The sequence below is a fragment of the Heterodontus francisci genome, chromosome 1, assembly GCF_036365525.1.
Source record: "Heterodontus francisci isolate sHetFra1 chromosome 1, sHetFra1.hap1, whole genome shotgun sequence".
Lineage (NCBI taxonomy): Eukaryota > Metazoa > Chordata > Chondrichthyes > Heterodontiformes > Heterodontidae > Heterodontus > Heterodontus francisci.
This window is the reverse complement of record NC_090371.1, coordinates 159,670,765-159,690,544: the sequence shown is the minus strand read 5'-3', so window position 1 is coordinate 159,690,544 and position 19,780 is coordinate 159,670,765. Positions and strand designations below refer to the sequence as shown.

The 19,780-nt window shown below is 42.0% G+C and overlaps 1 protein-coding gene across 1 annotated transcript in view; it reads left to right on the top strand.

Moving 5' to 3' along the window:
• Positions 1–7,152: 7,152 nt before the first annotated feature.
• Positions 7,153–19,780, top strand: part of LOC137373054 (uncharacterized) — a 190,998-nt gene continuing 178,370 nt past the window's right edge. Inside the window, exons 1-2 of the mRNA XM_068037825.1 lie at positions 7,153–7,929; positions 18,428–18,607. Coding sequence (XP_067893926.1) covers positions 7,485–7,929; positions 18,428–18,607 — 625 coding nt within the window. The 5' untranslated portion in view covers positions 7,153–7,484. The remainder of the gene's footprint in view (positions 7,930–18,427; positions 18,608–19,780) is intronic.

The following is a 19,780-nucleotide window of genomic DNA, read 5'->3' as shown; positions in this document are numbered from 1 at the left end:
TCCACTTTATCTGGAGATTGTAAATGGACTATGTTGCCAGGGATAGGCAGAAGGAACGTACCCAATGTCACCATCATACTGATGGTGACCTCTGTGTGCAGCTGAATCAAGCTTTACAGAGACCCTTAGTATGCAAATACCGTGGGAAGATATTGATTGTGTGATGGCACTACACAGACTTATATTGATTCCCTGGGGACTGGCAGAACTGCGGGCCACTACCTGTATGACTTGCGTGACGTTCTTCATTGATATTGTCATGGAAGTGTTTTTTTTTCTCTTTAAAAAACTAAAGGGTGCCTGTGTGCCTTTAAGACTGAGAGTTATTGGTCTCTCTGGGAACAGTGTGTGCAAGCTGCAAGCCTGTTTCCTAGGCAACAGCAAAGAGATGCGTTCACATGCCGTATTGTATCAGGTTGACTGTGTGTAAAGACTGGCTAGAACCAGTTTGATCTGGCAGACCAGCGAAATATGCTCTCCTTGAAGGATTTGCCTCTCTCAGAAGAAAATCTACATTGGTCTACAGGCTGTGTTTCACCTAAAGAGGAAAAGTCCCCTGGAAAGTAATCTTTGCATTGTTGGAGGTAACAAATTCCTTTTTACTCCCATCTCTAAGAAGTCTCTGCCTCAGGAGTGACTTTCTGTTGTCTTATGTGTTTCTGGAAGTTCTGGAAACTCAGTAAAGTTTCTACTGATAGACTGCTAATTCAAAAATCGAAATAAACCTGTTGTTATTCTCCTTTTTGAAAGATATGTGTGATGCTTACTGCAGCCAAAGTGCCTTGAATGCCAATCCATTACAGACTGTTCATCAACTTGCCTGGAGACTTTGAGTGGCATCTGATTATTTGACTCTGAGACATCTCACTGATCCTGGAAAGTAACCAACCAGGACTTACAACCCAGTTGTTTTATTATTCCTAAGAAATAGCTCTAATTTAAAACATCATTTTAGAAGCAGTTGACCATTGTTTTTTGAGTGTATATGTGACTGCATGAGGGTTAGGAGGAATAAGAAGTTATAAAGTCTTTTCAGATATAGATTTATCTCAGTATTGTTTAAGATTTAGTTTATAAATAAGTAGTTAATTTGTTGTTGTTTAAAGATACCTGGATTGGTGTGTCTTATTCTGGGGGTTAATAACGTGTTTAATTTGGCTAATTTCCAGTGGGTGGGAAACTTTAATAATATGCTGTGACCTGTGGAGTAATGGGACTGAATTGACAGGGCATTGCTCCTGCCTTGGTTGCAACAATATAATTAAAAGCCGAGATGGTAAGAAACATGAAGTCTAGCTCAATGGAGTGCTGATTTAACTTGGGGAATTTGGTGAATGAGGGAAATCAGCGCTGTGAGGGAACAGGTGCTGTTCTGGTATTTTACAAAACAAGGAGTGGTCGGAGAGAGCGAGACCTGAGATCTGAAGTCCAGCAGCATTAATTAGGTAAGTAGGTAGATGATTGGTTGGTGAGTTTTAAGCTTTTTTTCTCTAAACTAGGGCAATAGTTTAGATTAGGGCAAGGAAAGTATGAGTACTGTATTAAATTTATAGCTTAACTAATTAAACTACTTAATAAAACTACAAATAATTGCTGAATAAAGACTTTAATTAATAAATAAATAAAATAAGGATACTCTAAGATATGGCAGAGCAGGTTCTGTGTCTGTACTGCAGAATGTGGAAGTTTGTGGACAGCGAGATTGTCGCAAGCAAACATGTCTGCAGGCGATGTCTCTTTCTCAAATCTCTCTGGCTCAGATTTATTGAGCTGAAGTGTGAGTTGGCAAGACACTAACACATAAAGGAGGGGGAGGAATTTATGGACAGTTTTATCCAGGATAAAATCACAGTCCAGACAAAAACACAGGTTCAGGACAGGGAGGCTGTGACTGTTAGATAGCCAGGTAATGGGGATTTAGGAGAGGTTGAGAAGGAGCTCCCATGGACACTGGTCCTCTCCAACAGGTATGAATGTACTCGGTACCTGTGAGGACAAGGAGAAAGACTGCAGAGAGGACAGTCACAATGCAGACCAAGGCACCATGGCTCAGAACGCTGTCCGAGGGGGAGGGAAGAGCAGAATAGAAATGTGGTAGTAATGGGAACTCTGTACTTAGGGGGATAGATAGCGCCCTCTGCAGGCTAAGAACAAGTGTTGCCTACTTGTTGCCAGGATAAGGGATATCTCACAGCGGTTCCATTTTGGAACAAACAATATAGACAGGAACAGGGAGGAGATCCTGCTGTGAAAGAGTATTAGAAGTTAAGCCCTAAATTAAGAAGCAGGACCTAGAGGGTAATAATCTCTGGATTATTGTCCAAGTCACGTGCAAATCAGCATAGGAGCAGACAGAGCAGGAGAATTAATATGTGGCTAAAGGGCTGGTGTGGGGAAGGGGGGTTCCTTTTCATGAGACACTGGCATCAGTTCAGGGACAGGAAGGAGCTGTACTGATGGGATGAACTCCACCTGAACCAGGATGGGACCCTTGTCCTAGCAGAAAGGGTGAATAGGAAGGTGGCAAAGACTTTAAACTAGTAAAATGGGGGAGGTAACTTGCAGAATGGGAAAATAATTGGCAAATGAAGTTCAACATAGATAAATGTGAGGTGGTACATTTTCGTAGGAAGAATAGGGACATCACATTACTTGGAAGATGCAAGTCTAGGTGGTGTAGAGGAACAAAGGGATCTTGGAGTACATATACACCAGTCATTAAAAGTTGTGCCACAGTTTGGAAAGGTCATAAAAAGAAAACCAACCACTAGTCTTTACCTCTAGAGGGATAGAATTAAAAAGCAGGGAAGTTATGCTAAACCTGTATTGAACTTTGGTTATACCACACTTAGGGTACTGTGTGCAGTTCTGGTCGCCATATTATAAAAGGGATATAGGGAAAGGTTTGACAGGCTGGGTCTCTTTTCACTTGAAAAAAGAAGGCTGAGAGGGTGACCTAATAGAGGTCTTTAAAATTATAAAAGGTTTTGATAGATTGGATACAGAGAGAATGTTTCCTCTGGTAGCGAAGAGCATAACTAGAGGCCATCAATATAAGATAGACACCAAGAAATTCAATAGGGAATTCAGAAGAAAGTTCTTCACCCAAAGAGTGGTGAGAATGTGGAACTTGCCACCGCAGGGAGTGGTCGATGCCAATGGTATTAGATGCATTTAAGGGAAAGCAAGACAAGGATATAAGGGAGAAGGGAATAGGGGGTCACAGTGATAGATTTAGATGAGGAAAGATGGGAGAGGAGGTTCGTATGGAGGATAAACACCAGCATGGACTGGTTGGGCTGAATGACCTGTTTCTGTGCTGTATCTCCTATGTAATCCTATATAGTCTAGAAAGTGCAGGGCAGAAATTAGGAAGGAAGTTAGGAGAGCAAAAAGGGCATGAAAATGTTTGGCAAGTAAAATCAAGGAAAACCCAAATATGTTTTATTAATACAAAAAAGGCAAGAAAATAACCAAGAAATGAGTAGGGCCTATTAGAGACCAAAATTGTTCTGTGTATGGATGTGACCATGGCCATAATGAATACTTTGCATTTGTTTTCACAAGAGAGGGATCATGCAGACATTGTAGTTGAGGAAGAGTGAGAGAGAGGAAATATTAAGGGATTTAGATCTTTGAAAGTAGATAAATCACCAGGTCCAGATGAAATGTATGCTAGGCCGATGAGCAGCAGAGGAAGAAATAGTGGCGGCTCTGATCATCATTTTCCAGTCTGCTCTGTCTACAGGTGTGATTTCAGAGGATTGGAGAATGCTAATTATATTTCATTGTTTCAAAAGGGAGGAAAGGATAGACCAAGTATTACAGGCCTTTCACCCTAATGACAGTAGTGGGCAAATTATTGGAAAAAATTTGAGGAACAACAATAATCCTCATTTAGAAAGGTACAAATTAATCAGGGACAATCAACATGGATTTGTGAAGGGAAGGTTGCATCTGACTAGATTGAATTTCTTGAGGAGGTTGATGAGGATAACGCATTTGATGTAGTCCATATGGACTTTGACAATGTCTCATATGGCAGACTGGTGAGAATAATAAAAGCCAACAGGAGACCTGTGTGTTTCCATTGTAATAAAGCAGGGGAATTTAAGAGCTGACTGCTGGAAACTTAGTGAAGAAGTGAACCTGATGGAGAGCACAACAGAACAAGCTGTGACTGTAACTGCAGTAAAAATAAGACCCAGGAAGTCTATCGCTGCAAGTGCAGGAAAATTTAATAGGGTTCCTGAGGGTTATCAGGGTTTTGTGCCTTAAGGGAGAGCAACTGCATGCCCCTCGAGTGGGGCAAGAAAGCCCATAGTGATTCTTCGGAACGCAGGGGCCACTAGATCCCTTTTACTGGGAAAAGTCCTGCCCTTTCACCTAGAGAGTGCAGTGAACACCAAAATGGTGGTGAATGGTATTAGGGGCATTGTATGCCTGTACCTGTACTCTTGCAACCTAGTTTCGGGACCGGTGAACGTAGGGATTGTCCCTAGTTTGCCTGTGGATGGGGTTGACCTGCTCCTAGGTAATGATCTGGCAGGGGTGAAGGTGGTACCCCCCCCCCCCAGTAGTGAAAGAAAGACCGTAGGAGGTTAGAGAGACAGGGCAGTGGTAGGAGACGGACCCCTGCAGTGTCCCTGAATGTGTAGTGGATCAGGCCATGATCAAACCAGCTTCCCCAGAGGAGACTGCATTGGCACTGCAGGCAAATGACCATGAGGTCTGCCGTCCGAGACTTTGGAAAGTTAGGAGACCCAGGGAATGAATTAAGTGCATTTTCCCTAGCTGAGGCTCAGCGAGCTGATCCAGTATTGCGAGAGTTAGCACAGGCTGCCCAGTCCAAAAGTGAAGCAGAGGGAGTCCCTGATTGCTACTATTTAAAGAATAAGATACTGATGAGAAAATGGAGTTCTCCTCACAGACCTGAGGGCAAGGAGTGGACAATAGTTCACCAGTTAGTGGGGCCGCAGAGATACCGGACAGAAATATTAAGAAAGGCCCACGAGACTACAGTGACTGTACATGTCAGTATACATAAGACAGCAGTTTGACTGGCCAAAATTCTACAAAGATGTGGTGGAGTACTGCAGGAGTTGTCACATGTGCCAGCTTGAGGGGAAACCCCAACCTACAGTGAAACCTGCACCCCTAAGTCCTGTACCAGTGTTAGGAGGACCCTCCAGCAGAGGGCTGGTGAACTGTAAGGGACCTCCGCTGAGAACAAGAAGGGACAGGCAGGCACACGGCTGGCAAAAGGTTAAACAGAGAAGGGGAGAAAGTGACCAAGAGGGCAGGTTAAAGGAAGTCTGGGCGGAATCCCAGATGAAAACCCCTACTGTCTGGTCAGCCAACCCAGAAAAATGTGAAATGTTAGAACCCACATCCTCCTACGTAAATGCAGACACTAGAAACCTCCCACCAGAGTTGCGAACGGCATTTACAGGAAATTGCAGAGACAAAGAAAGGGTGATGCCTCACCTAGTTGAAGTGCTGCAGGGCAATGCAGTAGAGTCTGCACAAATACCTGCAGGCAGGCTTATCCCAGAGAACAAAGAATTCACCCCACAGTGAGAAAAAGAGAACCACCCATCCCCTGAAGTCAAAAGCATGATACAGCAAAGCACTGAAAGAGAGTTCAGGGTAGACCTGCCCACTACTGACTCTCTTGGAAAAAATTCTTTTTGGGCTATTTAATCTAACTACCCCCGCTCCCTCCTTGTCAGACCATGAATGGTGATGAACGAGAGAAATGCATGTTTTTTTCAGCATCTTATATTTTTCTCAACCCTTTTAATGAAATGCGCCTTTTCTCAAGTCGCATTTCATTCCACTGGGTGTGGAGGTGTCATGCTAGGCCCCACCTGCCAAGAATGAGGCACATTAATTTTGTCATGAACATTGATTTTAAACTGTTACTGGAGTGAGGGGAAGACTTGTTGAACAGATCAACCGTGGCTTGAAAAGACATTTGCATATTACCAGACAGTGTTTGGAAGGACCAAGCAGCCGTTCCCTGACATTCAATCCACAATGGACTTTTGATCACCAGATGTTGAAGGTGGGAGAGCTCGCATTCCAGGTTGACTGCTAAGATGGCCAAATACACAAAAAAACATGGTCAAACCACCAGCTGGGCAACCTGCGTTTTTAAAATTTGTACAAACAATTTGGGCAGAAAGCAGAATGCTCCTGGACTGAAGCAGACCTCCTCCCCTGTCTGCTCCCATCTCTTTCACACGGAACTGAATCCACTGAAGACACATGAACCCCAAGAGAGAAAAGTCTCCTACAGTGAACAAGGTTTAAGAAGAATACTGGGCCCCAACGAAAAGCAAGATCTACCTACAATCAAGGACTCGACAGTGAGCTCAAAGCACAGTAACAAAAAACCCTCTTCAGAGATTGCCTCAAACGTTTCCACTTTATTATTTCTTCTGCTGTTTTCTGTCCCAATCTGCATGTGTGTATCGCCTATGCATGCCAGCATGGGTGCATTGTGTATCCATAGGCGTTAACCAAATTAGAGTTTAAGTTTAATAAATTTCAACTTTTCTTCTTTAAACCTAAGAAAGCCTGTTTGTATTGGTTTCTTTGCCTTATAATTGAAAAGCGGTGAACAAGGATTCACCAAGGGGGAGCTAAAAACATGGTGTGTTTAAAATTAAATCCTGTTACAGTAATATCAGATGAAAGCTGAGAGGGAACCCTAGATCCATTTCTCACCTGGTCGTAACAACCTGTTCAGAATAAAAAAATCACAAGGTTTCAAAGTCCCTTCAAAGTGAGATAATGAATGAGGCTCAGAAATCATATCTGTCGCAATGAATTCCGAAGAGCTACATTACCCTTGTGCTCACTGACAGATTGGTCCCTGGTCCGGCAATATCTCCATTTAAAAATTCTCATCCATGATTTCAAATCCCTCCATGGCGTATCCCCTACCTCAGTCTGTAATCTCCCCCAGCCCTTCAACACTCCGAGATTTCTGCACAATTCTGGCTTGCTTAACATTCCTGATTTTAATTACTCCACCCATTGGCCAGATGCCTTCTGATGACAGGCTCGTACAGGCTCTAAACTTTAGAACTTCCTCTCGAAATCTCTGCCTCACTAGTTCTCTCTTTGTAAGAAGCTCCTTCAAACCCACTTCTTTGACTCAGTTTTTGGCTAGCTGCACCAATATGACCTTATATGGTTCGGCGTCAAAAGTGTTTTGGGATGTTTATGTTAAAGGCACAATATAAATGCAAGTTGTTGTGCAGCAAATTTTTGTGGGGATTGTTTCTGTATATATTTTGCATGAAAGGTGAACAAAGTTTATTTTTGGTGATATCAGAATATTCTTTGTCACTCGGCACTCGAGAAATGAGGTGCGCCGGCAAAACCACTTCCTGCATCGCAGTAACTGAATGAGGGAATAGTCTCTTAGAGTGATAGAAAAATCAAGTGTAAACAGGTTGTTGTATTGGGTGAAGATGGCGATGGCGATTTCGGATTCACCACCTGCCAGAAGAGCATGCCTCGGCGAGAATTTACATTCTCATTTTCAAATGAATTTAAGAAATGGGACCATATCTATCAGAATCAGCGATAACTTCGTGCGGACTGTTGGGAGGATTATCTGCCCGATCGCTATTGCAGGGGCGAGTATTCCCGTATTGAAACAATTGCACTCAAAGGCTTTATCTGACGTCCTTCCAAAAATAGCAGAACCTTTTGGTCTTTTCTTGAAGGCAATAAAATCAGGGAGCATCGTAGTTGAGTTTGAGGAAACGAAGCCATTAAGCGAGGACACTTTCCAACAGTTCCTCCAAAAACTAAAGACCGAGCTTCAGAAACTGATGCCCTCGGGTAACTTCTGGATTGAGAGAATTAAAGACCCTGCGAATGCTGGAACCCCACTGCAGCCGCTCGTCTCAGGTAACTCAGTTTATATTCACAGGAGGAGGCTGAACATTCTCATTGATGCAGACTGCTACAGGGCACAGATCCAGATAAGTGCAGGTCCAATGTAATAGATAATCTGTGACACTATTCCGTCTGGCTGGATAAGGTGTGTGGTTCCCTTGCTATAGTTCTGTGGAAAACTATATGTTCCAGCGGCTCATCCATCCCTGTAATACTGCACAGGAACATGGAACTGGGCATTTAGCTCCTGGAGTCTGTTACACCATTCAATGAGATCATGGCTAATCTGTGACCCAATTCCACATTGCCCCATATCCCTTAATACCTTTGGTTAACTAAAATTTATTGATCTCAGTTTTAAAATTATTAATTGATCTGGCATTAATTGCCATTTGCGGAAGAGAGTTCCAAAATTCTATCACCCTTTGTGTGTAAAAGTGTTTCCTAACTTCATTCTTGAAAGGTCTGGCTCTAATTTTTAGACTAAGCCCCTTCGACCTAAAGTCCCCAACTAGTAGAAATAGTTTCTCCCAAATCTACCTTATCTGTTCTTCTTACTGTGTTGAAACTTTGATTGCACCATTCCTTCACCTTCTAAATTTCAGGGAATACACCCTTAGTTTGTGCAAAAGCAAAATACTGTGGATGCTGGAAATCTGAAATAAAAACAGAAAATGCTGGAAATACTCAGTAAGTCAGGCAGCATCCATGGAGAGAGAAACAGAGTTAACGTTTTAGGTCAATGACCTTGTTCAAAACGCATGTTGATTTGAGAGAACTTTGGAAGATTATAGCTAGGGTATCTGCAATGTTATCACCCACTTCCTTTAAAACCCTGGGGTGGAAACCATCTGGACCTGGGGATCTGTCACGATTGCCATTATTTTCTTCATTAATGCTATTTACTCAAGTTAATTTTGGTGAGTCCCTGCTCCTGATTCAGTTAATTTCCTCAGGTGTCTGGTGTCTTCTACTGTAAAAACTGATGCAAAATAATTATTCAACATGTCTGCCATTTCCTTATTTTCATTGACACTATCACCTTATCAGCTTTCAAGGTGCTCCCAAGCACCCTCTTTTTCCTAATATAGTTGTAAAATATTTTTGTGTTGATTTTAATATCCCTTGGAAGTTTCTTTTCATACTTCCTTTTTATCGCTCTTACTATCTGCTTTGCCATTCTTTGCTGTTCCTTTCCTATTCGTTAGGATCTGTGTTTTTTTTGCATTTTTGTACTTTTTTAGTTTTATATTACAGGAAATGATGTTATATATAAGTATCACCTACATGAGGTATTACTGCTAGGGAAAGATAGGATTTCACAGAAATCCTTAATATGCGGTTGCTGCCATTTTAACAAGCAGTAATTCATTTAAATAGTCAGGTTAATCCCTTAATTAGAATAGCAAAGAGAGGAATTTGGTACGAGTGCAATAGATGTCCATATGATAACATAACTGACAGTAATTCCAGCTTAATATTTATAACAATGTTTACTGTGGTTAAAACTTACTTAAAATGTAAGTAACTTTATTCTTGCTTCCCAACTGATTTTCATTTACCTATATTATAAGACAATATTAGTGGATCTTTCACAGTGTCGCAAGTGATAGTTCAGCTGATATGCTGCTTGACAAAGACAGAATGTTACACCCTGCAATGGTCAAAGTAATTTCTTTTTGCAAAGGTATAATTCTGAAATCTAGTAAGCAAATAAATGTACATGGAGAAAGAGGGGGAATAGAACTGCCAAGGCTATTGATATGGTGTAGCAGGCCCTGTGAGCCTGTTTCTGTGTCCTATTTGTCACACACATGCCAGCAATGCCATGGAACAACAATTATGAACAACAGAGTTATAAAAAATGACTTTGTCTTTTAAAAAATTGAGCCTTTCTTTCAAAAAGCAATACTTCAAAATGGCTGTCGAAGAAAAGACTTGGCCTTTGTGTATTCAAACTGTCTGACAGGGATAAAGGAAAAATCATCAAAGTTGAAACAAAGAAGGCCCCTCCTGGGCCATTGTGCAATCACCATGGGAGAGACCAGAGCGTCTCCCACCAGGAGGCGAGAAGTAACACAGTTTTACCTTTAAAAAGACAGCTTTGAGAGAAAGAACAAGAGAGAAAGAGATAGAAGAAAAGCAACATCCAGCAGCTTGTTTCCTGCAAACCAGAAGGCACCTGCCCTGCTGTAGAATTCTATGCCTACACCAGACAGCAGTGAACTAGAAGTGACCACCGGTCGTCAACTGAAGTTTCAACCAAGACAGAAATCTACAATCACCTCAGGCCTGCAACCCACGAGAACTTGATTTCCAAGAGAAATCAGCAGGTTTATGTGACCTCCCCTGAAACTTCCCCTCAGCTTATAATCACTTACCACTTTTTCCTCACTATCTGTCTCTTTTTGTGCATCTGTGTGTGTGCAATAGCGAATGCGTGAGTGGATGCAATTGCGACAATTTTGGGATAAGGCCTATTGATCAATAAACAATTGATTGTTTTTAAAGCTACAAGAAAACCTGTCGTTGTCTGTTTATTTGACATATAAAACATCAAGGGGTTACAACTTAATAACAAAAGACACTTGCTGTGGTCAGGTGCTGAGGAAAATTGACCTCAAACATCTTCTGTGTTTTCTTTACAATGCTAGAAACAGAAGAGATGGCCAGATGCAATGCTAAGGAGTTTATACAGCAGGGTGAGATATCCCATGCTAAGTTAAACAAATTAAGTATTGAAGACTTAAAAAGCTTAGAGGTGGGAATCACTTTCAAACAAAAAGCAAAGAAACCTGAATTGGTGAAGAGTCTAGCTAACCATTTGAAACTTACCCCGAACCAGAAGAAGAAAGCATGGAATCAGAGTTTGAAAGAATAACTCTGGCTAGAATTCAGTTGAAAAGGGGAGAGGAATAGGAAGGGTGCAGTCACGATGTTGGGGCTTTACTACAGGCCTCCCAACAGCCAGCGGGAGGTAGAGGAGCAGATATGTAGACAGATTTTGGAAAGATGTAAAGGTAACAGGGTTCTAGTGGTGAGTGATTTTAACTTCCCCAATATTGTCTGGGACTCACTTAGTGCTAGGGGCTTGGATGGGGCAGAATTTGTAAGGAGCATCCAGGAGGACTTCTTGAAACAATATGTAGATAGTCCAACTAGGGAAGGGGCCGTACTGGACCTGGTATTGGGGAATGAGCCCAGCCAGGTGGTCGAAGTTTCAGTAGGGGAGCATTTTGGGAACAGTGACCATAATTCCATACATTTTAAGGTACTTGTGGATAAGGATAAGAGTAGTCCTCGGGTGAAGGTGCTAAATTGGGGAAGGCTAATTATAACAATATTAGGCAGGAACTGAAGAATTTAGATTGGGGGCGGCTGTTTGAGGGTAAATCAACATCTGACATGTGGGAGTCTTTCAAACATCAGTTGATTAGAATCCAGGACCAGCATGTTCCTGTGAGGAAGAAGGATAAGTTTGACAAGTTTCGGGAAGCTTGGATAACGCGGGATATTGTGAGCCTAGTCAAAAAGAAAAAGGAAGCATTCGTAAGGGCTGGAAGGCTAGGAACAGATGAAGCACTTGAGGAATATAAAGACAGTAGGAAGGAACTTAAGCAAGGAGTCAGGAGGCCTAAAAGGGGTCATGAAAAGTCATTAGCAAACAGGATTAAGGAAAATCCCAAGGCTTTTTATACGTATATAAAGAGCAAGAGGGTAACCAGGGAAAGGGTTGGCCCACTCAAGGACAGAGAAGGGAATCTATGTGTGGAGCCAGAGGAAATGGGCGAGGTACTAAATGAGTACTTTGGATCAGTATTCACCAAAGAGAAGGACTTGGTGGATGATGAGCCTAGGGAAGGGAGTGTAGATAGTCTCAGTCATCTCATTATCAAAAAGGAGGAGGTATTGGGTGTCTTGCAAAGCATTAAGATAGATAAGTCCCCAGGGCCTGATGGGATCTACCCCAGAATACTGAGGGAGGTAAGGGAAGAAATTGCTGGGGCCTTGACAGAAATCTTTGTATCCTCATTGGCTACAGGTGAGGTCCCAGAGGACTGGAGAATAGCCAATGTTGTTCCTTTGTTTAAGAAGGGTAGCAAGGATAATCCAGGAAATTATAGGCCGGTGAGCCTTACGTCAGTGGTAGGGAAATTATTAGAGAGGATGCTTCAGGACAGGATTTACTCCCATTTGGAAACAAACGAACATATTAGCGAGAGGCAGCATGGTTTTGTGAAGGGGAGGTCATGTCTCACTAATATGATTGAGTTTTTTGAGGAAGTGATGAAGATGATTGATGAAGGAAGGGCAGTGGATGTTATCTATATGGACTTCAGTAAAGCCTTTGACAAGTTCCCTCATGGCAGACTGGTACAAAAGGTGAAGTCACACGGGATCAGAGGTGAGCTGGCAAGATGGATACAGAACTGGCTCGGTCATAGAAGACAGAGGGTAGCAGTGGAAGGGTGCTTTTCTGAATGGAGGGATGTGACTAGTGGTGTTCCACAGGGATCGGTGCTGGGACCTTTGCTGTTTGTAGTATATATAAATGATTTGGAGGAAAATATAGCTGGTCTGATTAGTAAGTTTGCAGACGACACAAAGGTTGGAGGAGTTGCGGATAATGATGAGGATTGTCAGAGGATACAGATCGGTTGGAGGCTTGGGCGGAGAAATGGCAGATGGAGTTTAATCCGGACAAATGTGAGGTAATACATTTTGGAAGGTCTAATGCAGGTGGGAAGTATACAGTAAATGGTAGAACCCTTAGGAGTATTGACAGGCAGAGAGATCTGGGTGTACAGGTCCACAGGTCACTGAAAGTGGCAGCGCAGGTGGATAAGGTAGTCAAGAAGGCATACGGCATGTTGCCTTCATCGGTCGGGGCATAGAGTATAAAAATAGGCAAGTCATGCTGCAGCTGTACAGAACTTTAGTTAGGCCACACTTAGAATATTGCGTGCCATTCTGGTCGCCACACTACCAGAAGGGCATGGAGGCTTTGGAGAGGGTACAGAAGAGGTTTACCAGGATGTTGCCTGGTCTGGAGGGCATTAGCTTTGAGGGGAAATTGGATAAACTCGGATTGTTTTCACGGGAACGACGGAGGTGGAGGGGCGACATGATAGAGATTTACAAAGTTATGAGCGGCATGGACAGAGTGGATAGTCAGAAGCTTTTTCCCAGGGTGGAAGAGTCAGTTACTAGGGGATATAGGTTTAAGGTGAGAGGGGCAAAGTTTAGAGGGGATGTGCGAGGCAAGTTCTTTACACAGAGGGTGGTGAGTGCCTGGAACTTGCTGCCGGGGGAGGTGGTGGAAGCAGGTACGATCGTGACATTTAAGAGGCATCTTGACAAATACATGAATAGGATGGGAATAGAGGGATATGGGCCCCGGTAGTGCAGAAGGTTTTAGTTTAGGCAAGCATCAAGATCGGCGCAGGCTTGGAGGGCCGAATGGCCTGTTCCTGTGCTGTACTGTTCTTTGTTCTTTGTTCGTTGCAGATGACAAAGGAAGAGAGAGAGAGGGATTCTCAGCTTCAAAAGGATAAAGAGGAAAGAGAGTTTCAGATTAAAAAGGAAAGAGAGGAAAGAGAGTTTCAGTTGAAAAGAGAGGAAGTACAGTTACAGAGGGTTGAATTACAGAGGCATTAAACCCAAAATGAAAATGCTGCTGGCCACTCAAACCTTATACCCAATTCAGAGCTGAGTGCTAAGACACTCAAGACTAGTGCCAAAATTTAATGAGGAGGAGGTTGAATCATATTTATCTCATTTGAGAAAATAGCTACCAGGCTAAAATGGCCAAAATAATTTTGGATTCTCCTCTTACAAGGCGAGTTTGTGGGTAGGGCTTGTGAAGTTTTTCCTTGTTTTCAAAAGAAAGTTCCGCTGATTATGAACAAACTAAAACTGCAATTCTAAATGCACATGAGCTGGTACCAGAAGCTTATAGACAGAAATTCCAATTCAAAAGAATTAAACATATGGCTTTTGATCGATGGATACCATCTCTCAAGCTAGAACCCTCATATGAAAAGTTCAGAGAAGTGATGCAGCTGGAAGAATTTAAAAATAGCATCCCAAGTGGTGTATGAACTCTTATCGAAGAACAAAGAGTCACAAGAGTTAGGGAACCCACAAAAATGGCCAACAATTATGAATTAATACACAAATCCCTAACTCTGAATGAATTTGGGTCTATTAACTCTTAAAAGCAAGGGAGAGATAGCAGGGATGCAGAGGAAGCAGAAATGGGTTTGAGAGAAAAGGAGAGTACGGAAGGAAAGCTAGACCAGTCTCCAACTTTTAAAGGAAGGAACCCAGGTGATAAACCAGAAGGGGTCTGCCCAACATGTTTCCAGGGTGGCAAATCTAGGCATGTCCAGGCAAATTGTTAGCATGTCAAAAAACCAGCAGGAGGTGCTACGGTCAAGTCTGTGTCTATGGCTTTGAAAGTGGTAAGCCTGTGTTCTAATATCACTCAAGAGTAGAGTGTATACCTGAACTTTTTACACACAGGAAAAATGACTCCTTTTGTGTCCCAGACACCAGGCAAGGAGATAATCATCCTCAAGGATACCAGTTGTTTTCAAACCCTACTGGCAGCCAAACTGACAGAAATGCTACCAGAAAGCAGAACAAATACCACAGTATCAGTAACACGGCTTACTGGCAAATGCTTGAAGGCTCCCTTAGTTAACATTTACCTACAGCGTAAGTTGGTCACCGGGATAGTGACAGTCGAGATCATTCCGAGCTTACCCATGCAGGAGATAGATCTATTGCTGGGCAGTGACTTGGCAGGATGCACAGTCTTGTATCCAGAGGGTTCAGAACAGTCCACGGAGACTTGAGAAACTGAGGGGAGCAAACAAAACTTTGTATAGTTGCAGAGGGCTGGGGAAAACCCAAAAATCCCACAGGAGGCAATGGAGCCAGAAGAATTTAGAAAGGCCCAGATACAGCCAAACGATTTAAAGGAGCTAAGATAAAAGTCACAAAAGTTGAAGGAAAAGCACCAGATACATGGTTAGCTGAAAGATTTTTTTAAAGATTTAAATGGGGATGAGGGAAGTTCCCCAACAGGAAACACAAGAGTGAGGAAGATGGCTTACCTAGTTGAAGTGCCACAGGGGAGTGCAGTGGAAGCCGGACAACCACCTGCGAGCAGTAGTGTTCCAGAGGACATGGGGCAGATTAGGGAAAAACCTATCTGTGAAGTGAAAGGAAAAGGGAAGATAACATACCCCAAAATTAACCACACCTTGTGAAAATCACAAGAAGACTAAAAGTGATGTCAGCATGGATCTACCCACTGAAGAATCAAATGATCAGGTTCCAAATTCAAAACTAATCAAACCCAACAATTTAGAGTCAGATCTCAGCAAGAACACGGAGCAGGAAGAAATCCCAGAAGCCTCGCAGGGACTAAAAAAACAACCAAGCACCCACTATCACCCTAGAAATAAGAACTATCAATGTACGAGAACCTGAATGGTTGACACCATGTATTGTGGAAGCAGTTGTTGAGGGGCTAAATATTGTATAGACAGGGAATCTTGCAACCAGCAGTAACAGAAATTTACATACTATAAGCTTCACCAACAATCACATGTTTATGCAGATTAACGTTCCCAAAGTAGTATAACCTGGTGCGAGAGAAACTACAACCCATTTGACAACACGTAACCAAAAGAAATGCAATTTTTGATGGTACCTCATCCAAAGGAAGGGTGATGAAAAACGTAAACTGTTACTTAAGCTATTAAAGCAATGCAAGCTGTAGCAGTTGCTAGATGGAGGATTGAATGAAATGAAGGTGCAGTAGTATGACAGCTTTATCTTCTTTCTTTCTAAGCCCAAAAAAACAAGCAACATAAAAATGAAATCCAAGGAATTTCATTTTTTCCCTTTTGGGGGAGATGTCACGTACACAGGAATTGCCATGATACAGCAATTATGAACAATATCTGAGGAGTTACTGGAAGGCATCTGCCCTGCTGTAGAATCCTATGTCTACACTAGACAGCAGTGAAATAGATGTGACCAGCGTCTTCAACTGAAGTTTCAACCAAGAGGGAAATCTACAATCACCTCAGGCCTGCAACCCACGAGAACTCAATTTTCAAGAGAATTCAACAGGTTTATGTGACCTCCCCTGAAACCTACCCTCCACTTATAATCACTTACCCCTTTTTCCTCTCTCTCTGTCTCTTTTGTGTGCGTGTGTGCATCCGTGTGCACATGCACACACATGCGAGCGAATGGATGTGGTTGCGACAATTTTGCGATAAGATGTATTGATCAATAAGTAATAGATTTTCTGTTTTTAAACCTACAACAAAACCTGTTGCTGTCTGTTTATTTGCCAAATAAACACCAAGGGTTTAAACCCTAATAACAAAACACACCTGCTGTGGTCAGATGGGGAGTTGAACAGTGGGAACCACTCACATCTCACCATGTGGCCATAATATATTGTATAAGTATTATTTCTCTCATTAATTTTCTCACTTTCTCCTTTTGTAAGATAGAGCAATTGGTTAGTGTACTGTGCAGTTTGGATAATGCTAGGAGGTTTTAATTTTCAGTTCAAAAACCTCCAGTGGTAAGTAACTGGCTTTTGTTTTCTTAGTGTTATTACTAAGATTATTTGGAGATAAAGGACATTCTGGGCTGGATTCGTCTTTGGGGCAAAGCAGTAGTGGGATGGGACTTCCATTTGTCCGTCCAACTCTGTTCTAATACCAACTCATTTTGCTAGGTTGGGGTTTATTGAATTCCCCATCCAAAAGGGAACCTGCCAGTGCCTGTTTCCAAAATCCCAGCAAATACTGTGACTGCAGTGGGGTCAACATTGGTGAGGACACCTGGAGGACTGCATCTGCTCTTCATATAAACCAACATGACTCACTTAATTAATTCAATCAGCACAACTGGTCTCCACTTAACAATACAAAATAATGAAGATACTATGTGTCCCCACATTAATGAATTGCATTGCTTCTAGCTACCATCTTGTATCCTAACCTTCTCAATTTATGTTACACAGTTGGCTCTCTCCTTGCACTTCAGTTTCTTTTCCTGCCAACTGCTGAGTCTCTTCTATTCTCCTTTCTTCAGCCCTGCCTTTATAGCTGTCTGGCAGCTGTGGCGATTGCTGGCAACTGGTTCCCACGACTTGTGGTCACTGTCGCAAGAATTCATGTTGCATTTGCAAACATCTTTAAAGCGGAGACATGGACGGCCAGTGGGTCTGATACCAGTGACGAGCTCACTATGCAATGCGTCCTCGGGGATCCTGCCATCTTCCATGCGGCTCACATGGCCAAGCCATCTCAAGCGTCGCTGGCTCAGTAGGGCATACGTGCTGGAGATGTTGGCTGTCTTGAGGACTTCTGCGTTGGAGATATGGTCCTGCCAGCTGATGCCAAGGATTCTCCGGAGACAGCGAAGATGGATGCGTTGAGACGTCACTCTTGTCTGACATACGTTGTCCAGGCCTCGCTGCCATAGAGCAAGGTATTGAGGACACAGGCTTGAAACACTCGGACTTTTGTGTTCTGTGTCAGTGCGCCATTTTCCCACACTCTCTTGGCCAGTCTGGACATAGCAGCAGATGCCTTTCCCATGCGCTTGTTGATTTCTGCATCGAGAGACAGGTTGCTGGTAATGGTTGAGCCCAGGTAGGTGAACTCTTGAACCACTTCCAGAGCGTGGTCACCGATATTGATGGATGGAGCATATCTGATGTCCTGTCACATGATCCAAGACAGACTAATTGCTTATTCTTTGCAGTCTTTGGGGAAACAATTTCAAAACCTAGCTCATTAGCATTTTATCCATCTTTCATCTCAATGTCTTTTTAAATATGTGAATATATTTTGCTTTAAAATGCACCTTTAAATATGTATTTTTTCCCTATTCCTTTTTGTGGAAAATGTTCAAAAATCCTGAAAAGTGACATTCTGCCATTCTTACCTACAAATCTCACTACCTCCCACTTTACAATTTCCACTAATTTCTCCCGATCTCCTGTAGTAACATCAGAGGAGTGACGATAAACCTGGAGAAATAGCTATTCACGCTGTTCGGGATTTCCGATGGTCTTCCGCCAAAGCTATGGTGGGTGATCAGAAAAACCCAATGTCCTGCGTGCATGTCCCTTTGAAAGATTTTACATTCCTCATATTTCACTATAGGCTGATCCATTCTTCCGGTGGGGAGCCACACCTGAACAGCGTAAGCCCTGAGTCTGACTAGGAATTGGCCAGCGTTATGTTCTGGGAAGCGTATTCTGGAATGCCAGACAGGGTAATCATGTCGCATTCATCTCATACAATTCATTAGGCTTGAAACAGGGATTAGGTATTTATTCCTCCATCACTGTGCCCTTGGCAAGTATTGTGATCATCGCTATGGTTGCATTGCAAATCCAAAACTTTGTACGGAATGCAAAATCAGCTCTCAATTGCCTAAAGCTATGTTTGCTTTTTTTTTATAGAAGTGGATTTCGCACGATACATTTTGAAAACTGTTTGTAACGAACTTGAAGATAAAGTAAAAGTCCTGTCAAGCGGAATAGTGGATTGGCTTGACATCAAAAATACTATAGAAGATATCAACTGCCTGATTAAGGAATTTGAAGAAAAACGTACTAAGATTTCCATGCTGTCTCAAAATGGTAAATAAGATCCAAGTCAAATGTTCTCAGTATCTTTTACATCTGAAAAACCATTTTATCATAAAGAAATATGCACGTCTTGCAACATAAAATGTTGAAATTATTTGGCAAAATAAATCCTTAATAAAATAAAGATTGCTCCAAAAACTTAAAATTGTGAAAATCAGGAACTTGCTGACAGTTATGTAGGAGCTTGTGGAATATCATAACATTAACTATAAAAGACTACTGACGTTACTTTCGGATTGCTTTGGGATTGGATTGCAGGAGTGAGAAAAGATCTTCGCCTAAAAAATCAGGATTTAAAATCAGTAAGGGGGGAACTAAGAAATAACAAAGGGCAGAAAACACTGGTGGGGTTAGTTTATAGACCTCTTGGCAGTAATCAGTTAAGACTGAGTAGAAATCAGTAAATTAAGAGGAGCATGTAACAAGGGTAATGCAGTAATCATGTGAGCTTTAATCTTCATATAGATTGGGTGAACCAAATTAACAAAAGTAGATTGGAGGATGAAATCATGGAGTGCATTTAGTTTTCTAGAACAATATATTGAGGAACCAATGAGGGAACTGGTTGTTTTGTAGTATTATTGTAGTATTCTGAAATAAATAGAGTTAATTGGTAATCTTATAGTAAAGGATCCTCTAGGGAAGAATGATTACAATATGATCTAATTTCATATCAAGTTTGAGAGCGATGAGGTTAAGTCTGAAATTAGAGTCTTAAATTTCAACAAAACCAATTATCGAGGTACGAGGGGCAAGTTGGCTAAAGTAGATTGGGAAATTAGATAGCAATGGCAAATATTTAAAGAAATAATTAATAATTCTCAAGGAATATACATTCCCTCAAGGAATAAAATCTCCACTGCAGAAGTGGTACAACTAAGGTTGACTGGAGAAGTTAAGAATAGTATTAGAATAAAAGAAGAAGCTTACAATGTTGGCAAAAAAGTAAGCCTGAGGATTGGAATGGTTTTAAAAAGCAGCAAAGAATGACCAGGAGATTGATAAAGAGGGAGAAAATAGAATTTGAGAGTAAACATGCAAGAAATATAAGAACAGATTGTAAGTACAAGTATGATGCGTAAAAAGGAAGAGATTAGCAAAAGCAAACTTGCAGCAGGCACATGGGAACACCACCAACTGCAAGTTTCTCTCAAGTCACACAAC